Below are 6,185 nucleotides of genomic sequence, written 5' to 3'. Positions count from 1 at the left end.
AAAATGAAGAAGTAGACCACAAACGTGTACTGCAATATTCCAATGATCTAAACAAGTATTTAAACAATAAGCCTGAAGTTCTGAGGTTTCTTCAAAATTTACTCACCATTATGGCAATTGAAGTATCATGTCCCAAACTCATTTTGATGAACAGGTTTAACGAAGTTCAGCAGCACAACAAATTTCTCCATAAGGTACCCCAACTCCTTTGAACTAGAATGAATTTAAAGCTTTACACTTACAATTCGTTCTTGGCCTCTATTCATTCAGTGCGATCGCATGTGAGATCCCACGTTGATTGGAGAGGAGAATGGTGCTAGTGAGAACGCTGGCCCCAAAAAAGGGTGGATTGTGAGATCCCACATTGGTTGGAGAAAGGAACGAATTGTTCTTTACAAGGGTTGCAAACCTCTCCTAGCAGCGTTTTAAAAATCTTGAGGGGAAGCCTGAAAGGAAAAACTCAAAGAGAATAATATTTGTTAGTGGTGGCTTGGGCTGTTACAAATGGTATAAGAGTCAGACACCGAGCGGTGTGCCAACGAGGACACTGAGCCCTAAAGGGGGTGGACATCGAGCGGTGTGCCAGCGAGGACGCTGGGCTCCGAAGGGGTGGACTATGAGATCCCACATCATTTGGAGAGAGGAACGAGTGTCAGCAAGGACGCTGGACCCCAAAAGAGGGTAGATTGTGGATCTCATATTGATTGAAGAGTGGAACGAATGTCAAGCCCACATCGATTGGAGAGGGGAACGAGTGTCAACGAGGACGCTGGGCCTCGAAGGGGATGGACTATGAGATCCCATATCGATGGGAGAGGGTAACAAAAACCTTTAGTATAATGTGATTCAAACTTGTCCCGTTATTTCAATTGGGCAGAGCCCGTGTCTAACGAGCTAAGCAATTAAGGAAAAGTGAAGCAGTGAGTTTCTAAACTTGCTCTTAATTCATTTTGGCAGAGTACGTATCTAACGAGCTACAATTTTAGGAATGTCGATGCCTAACAGTTCATAAACTATATGTATTTCATTCATAATCGCTCTAAAAATCAATCCCGCACAAAATTAGCGTGTAATGTATAGCTAACAACATCCTACAACAGCACACACCAACACGACATTTCAAGAATCAAATTCATCTCCAAGATCTCGGTTACCTACATGTTCGTCATATTCATGACGCGCCAACGCATATCCGGGCGTTCCCTCGCGTTCCCTCGCGTTCCGGCGCAGCATATCGGATATTACAACTTTAGATGAATCAATGTTGGTGGTGCATCGAAAACCGGCGTCGTAGAGCTACTCAGAGAGACTGGCTGAGCTCAGGCCACTCGGCATACCACTAGAAAGCATCGCCATGGGCGCGTATGGTGAAGAAATTGTCCCGATTCTCTTTGCAAGCTCCTTCCAGTGCCCGCTTATGGTGAATGGGTCTCTACTTGATAGTCTATGCTTCCCTCGAGGGTTTTGGCGCCACCACGCGACTAAATAAATAAATAAATAAATTAGATTTTATCTAAACTTTTAATTTCAAATTCATTTAATTTATTTTCAAAAAATGAATGATAGGGTAATAATAGAAAAATAAAACGCTAATTAATAAAAATATATATACTAAATATTCTTTTTAACTTTCATTTTTTTTTTAATAATACTCCTAAATTTATAAAATAAATAAATAATTCTCTTAATTTTTAACAAATAGAAAATATCATTTGAAAATCTTTTATATTTTATTTTAAAAATACCTTTAAATATATATAAAAAAAAAAACTTTTTTAACTTAAAAAATCTAGTTAATTGGTCGAGGATCTATTTGGACGGTTACCTCTCAGTATAATAATTGTGAAGTATTAAACGGTTGTTTATTTATTTTTTTCTTTATTACATAATAAAATATTGAATAATATAATAATTAATAATTTTATCTGTTTTTTTAAAATAATTTATATACGTTCAAATATGCTTACATTCACATTAAGAGACATTTTAAGCGTTATTCTTACAAAATAAATAAATAAGCGAGGGAGCGTGACGAGCTCGAAAGCACATGAGCGCGTGAATCACACGCGGCTGTAAAGCGATTCAAAGTCGGATTCTGATTCCATTAATCACGAGGCGCGCCAAAGCTCGATGACCGGAGCAATATCAACCGTCGGCTTATTTAATCCGACGGTCACAAATGATTTCCGTCATCTTCCATTATATCCTCACCACGCGCTCGTCGTCCTCCTTCTGGGTAATCCCTAATTGGTTCGGACTCTCAGCTTAGATCTCTTCCGATCGCTTCGCAATACCGACAGAAAGACCTCAGGAATTTGAATTTCAAGAATCCAAGAATGGTTATTCTCTAGCTTAGATCTATTTCGGAACGGTCAGTAGTTTCTTCAATCTTCTTGTTCTTCCTCAGTTTAGAAGTTCTTGGTTTTTATTTCTTGATTCTTTTTTACATTTTTAGTTCTATTGCTCCGTGATTGTTGTGTATGGAGATTCGAACCATTGCCTGTTTCTTGAATTTCTTGAGGAATTCAAGTCATGATGGAAAAATGAAAGAAATGGAAAAAGTTTGTAGAACTGTTAGGGCCAGCGTGGATATTTTGGTTCTAAATTTGCATCAGAAAGCGTTGGTATGGTTCTTAGCGTCGTTTTGTTTGAGTTAGTTTGCTACTGACGTCTCTTATATGCACGGCAAAGAATTGAAGAGATGATGTATGAAAGTTTCAATTACGTCTTCTTAGCTTAATCCGATTCTAGGTTTGGCGGTTTCTGTTATTGCAAGCAAAGTACAAAATATGGAGATAGTAATTTTGGTACTGTCGTTTATGGCTTCTTAACTTGACTTACACATCTGCCGGTTGTTTTAAGAATCTACAGCAATTCAGACAAGTTTCCTCATCAAATACATATTTCCTTCAGATGTTCTTGGGTTAAAAATGGAAGTAAATTCTGCTTTGACTTGTATGTATGTTGTTTTATGCACTGACTTCTTGAAAAATATGATTGCAGGTTTGTAAAATTCGAACGATCCTACAACGCAATTCGATTATCTTGGGGCATACTTAATTTTCGAATGGCAGATACAATATCTAGTTTCTGGGGTCCTGTCACATCTCCCGAGTGGTGCGAAAGCAACTATGTCTACTCTTCTTATATTGCCGAATTCTTCAACACGATATCGAATATTCCATGCCTCATTTTAGCACTTATTGGTCTCGTAAATGCCTTGAGACAAAGGTTTGAGAAGAGGTTTAGTGTTCTTCACATATCGAATATGATCCTTTCCATTGGAAGCATGCTGTATCATGCTACCTTGCAACGAGTGTAAGTCTTCTACCTTTATTTTGAAGAATAAAGAATGAAGATGATTATGTGATCGTCCTATTTTTTCGCTTGGAATTTTGTATTAATTGCTTGAGTTGAAGTGTTAATTTTAGTATGTATAGGTTGTGAATAAAAAAGTCGATATAAGATAGATTCCACGAGTGATCAAATTACAAAACGATGTTGTGTGGAGTTAAGGGACGAACTACTTTGGATCCTCTTTGAGCTTTTCCTTTCAGGCTCCCCCTCAAGGTTTTTAGAACGCGTTTACTAGGGAAAAGTTTCCACACCCTTATAAAGAATGTTTCGTTCTCTTCTCCAACCGATGTGGGATTTCATAGTTTACGTCTACGAACTTATTTTAGTTAACGCGCACACACTCGCAAAAAGAAGAAGTTAGAACTGTCTAGGCATTTCATTCTTGATTGGAATTCATGCTCTCATCTCTGATTTTAGGAGTTGCAACTTTTTACGCCCCCTCTACCGAGGTCTGGTACATGTCATGATGAGTGCCCTGTAAAATTATTTCTTCTGGAGCTTTTATGGTGTATTTCTATGAATAGTATTCATAAATGTTCTTGTGAACGTTAATTATCGCTCGTGGATGCATAACTTGATTATGCCATCAAATTTATGAATGTTTTTAGCATTGGCTTGCATGCTCTGTCAAATCTTCATTCATTATACATAAATGTTCTTATTATCGCTTGTCGATGCATAACTTCATTATGCCATCAAAATTTACGAATGTTTTTAGCATTGGCTTGCATGTTCTATCAAATCCATTATAACATCTATTCAACTCTAAACTTATTTTCAGACAACAGCAAGGCGATGAAACACCTATGGTATGGGAAATGCTCCTCTATATCTACATCCTTTATTCGCCCGATTGGCACTACCGAAGCACGATGCCAACGTTCTTGTTTCTATATGGAGCTGCCTTTGCTGTTGCTCATGCAATCGTCCGTTTCGGAGCAGGCTTTAAGGTACACTATGCAATACTATGTCTCCTCTGCATCCCAAGAATGTACAAGTACTATATTCACACGAACGACATACACGCTAAGCGGCTAGCAAAATTATACTTGACAACCATCTCTCTTGGGACTGTTTGCTGGCTTTTTGATCGCTTATACTGCAAGAACATCTCTAGCTGGTATATAAACCCACAGGGTCATGCATTATGGCATGTATTAATGGGGTTCAATTCTTATTTCGCCAATACATTCTTAATGTTTTGTCGTGCTCAACAACTAGAATGGAACCCGAGAGTAGTCCACTTTTGGGGATTGTTTCCATACGTGAAGATTCAAAAACCAAAGAGCCAGTGACCGATGGATGGTTGGAAGGAAAAAACGACATTCTTTTAATCATGAAATGATGGGTTTTTGGTTTTTGGTTTTTGGTTCTTGGTTCTTGGTTCTTGGCTGGTTACTATGAATAGGATTAGACATTCTTTTACCCTCTCCCTGGCCCTTCTTTGCCTTCTCATTATGGATGTAAATCATACTCAGAATGTCTGTGTCATTGATTTAGATTGGGTTTTTCTGCAGCTGTAAACTTGTGTTCTTTCTTTCTTTCTTTCTTTCTTCTTTCCAGTTTTACTGTTCTTATAGGAAATGTGTTTTTTCTTTAGTATTTTCATTCATTTGCAATAGAATTGTCTTCCAAAAGGATGTTACCCTTGGGGTTTAGTTTCACAATTTTGAAAGGTCTTTACATATTCACTTGGAACTCTTTTAGTTTGATGGTTATACTTGTAAACTCACAATATTAGCTTTCTTTACTTGAGGGCTTAATGTTTCGATACGTTTTCTTTTACTACGGGTTAATGCATAGCTTAACTTATTAAGAGATTTCTTTAACTACGAGATAAGACATATCCTTAATCGAGAGATCTCTCTATCCCATTTGTTGAACTAAAACATAATAAGAGAATAATTTATATTTAGTTTTGATATTTTGTATCAATTTAAATTTCATGTGTCGATTAAATGCATAACTTTATAGAAAAGGTAATAATAGATAAAGAACTAAATCCTAAACCGATCTCCTAGAAGAAAGACATAGTAGGTTCTTCACTATCTTTAGTCATAACTAGAACCGATCTACATGGCAAGACTACTAGTTTTTATATCCTGAAGGAGTATCCATTTTTATTAAATTTGAGTAATTTTTTAATCTTCTAACCTCACTCTATTTTTATTGTGATAATTTTTCTAAATTTTGAAGGACTAATTTTTGAAATTTTTATTAAATTTGAGTAATTTTTTAATCTTCTAACCTCACTCTATTTTTCTTTTCATTTATTTATTTATAAAGATTGTGATAATTTTTCTAAATTTTGAAGGACTAATTTTTATATGATTTCAAGCTAATTTTAAATGATAGCCAAAAAAAAAAAAAATTTTGAATAATTGTAAAATATTTAAATTGATATGTATATATATATACGCGCTAGGTCTGGCTCCCAGTTCGCAGCAGAGAACAAGTATGTAAATCAGGCCGTTTCTCAAGAGTGATTCTAGGTCTTAGCAACGAATTTTTGTTGAGTCAACAACATTCCTTTCAAAACACAAAAGTCAGAGGTAGTTCTCATTGGCCCAACGAACAAATTGCCTCCTTGCTATCTTAAAAAAGAAAGCGTCCACAGCAGCTTATGTAGTGGTCAGCCGACAGAAAGCTCATTAAGCTTCGCTTCCCTGACCCTATTCAAACTCGAGAATTTGGGTGACCGGTACCTCTACCAGGGAAGAAGCTTAGATCCAATCGAACTCATGGTAGGAAATTCCTCTGCACGCTTTCATATAGAGAGGTCGATAATAGACCTCATTTCATGCCTATAGACGAAATCTATATATATA

At 36.6% G+C, this 6,185-nt stretch overlaps 1 protein-coding gene across 1 annotated transcript; it reads left to right on the top strand.

Moving 5' to 3' along the window:
- Positions 1-2,010: 2,010 nt before the first annotated feature.
- Positions 2,011-5,055, top strand: LOC111789635 (alkaline ceramidase-like). Its single transcript, XM_023670269.1, has 3 exons — positions 2,011-2,371; positions 3,004-3,318; positions 4,139-5,055. Exons 2-3 carry the CDS (start codon positions 3,068-3,070, stop codon positions 4,650-4,652), a joined length of 765 nt encoding a protein of 254 aa, XP_023526037.1. The 5' UTR covers positions 2,011-2,371; positions 3,004-3,067; the 3' UTR covers positions 4,653-5,055.
- Positions 5,056-6,185: the final 1,130 nt, after the last annotated feature.

This window comes from Cucurbita pepo, chromosome LG03, assembly GCF_002806865.2.
Source record: "Cucurbita pepo subsp. pepo cultivar mu-cu-16 chromosome LG03, ASM280686v2, whole genome shotgun sequence".
NCBI lineage: Eukaryota > Viridiplantae > Streptophyta > Magnoliopsida > Cucurbitales > Cucurbitaceae > Cucurbita > Cucurbita pepo.
The sequence above is the reverse complement of the archived record's forward strand: the minus strand, read 5'-3'. Positions and strand labels throughout refer to the sequence as shown.

Bases quoted from the DNA above. Each gene is read 5' to 3' on its own strand.
- LOC111789635 (XM_023670269.1), top strand. From the start codon at position 3,068: ATGGCAGATACAATATCTAGTTTCTGGGGTCCTGTCACATCTCCCGAG. The intron at 3,319-4,138 runs GTAAGTCTTCTA...ACTTATTTTCAG, and splicing joins CATGCTACCTTGCAACGAGT to ACAACAGCAAGGCGATGAAA.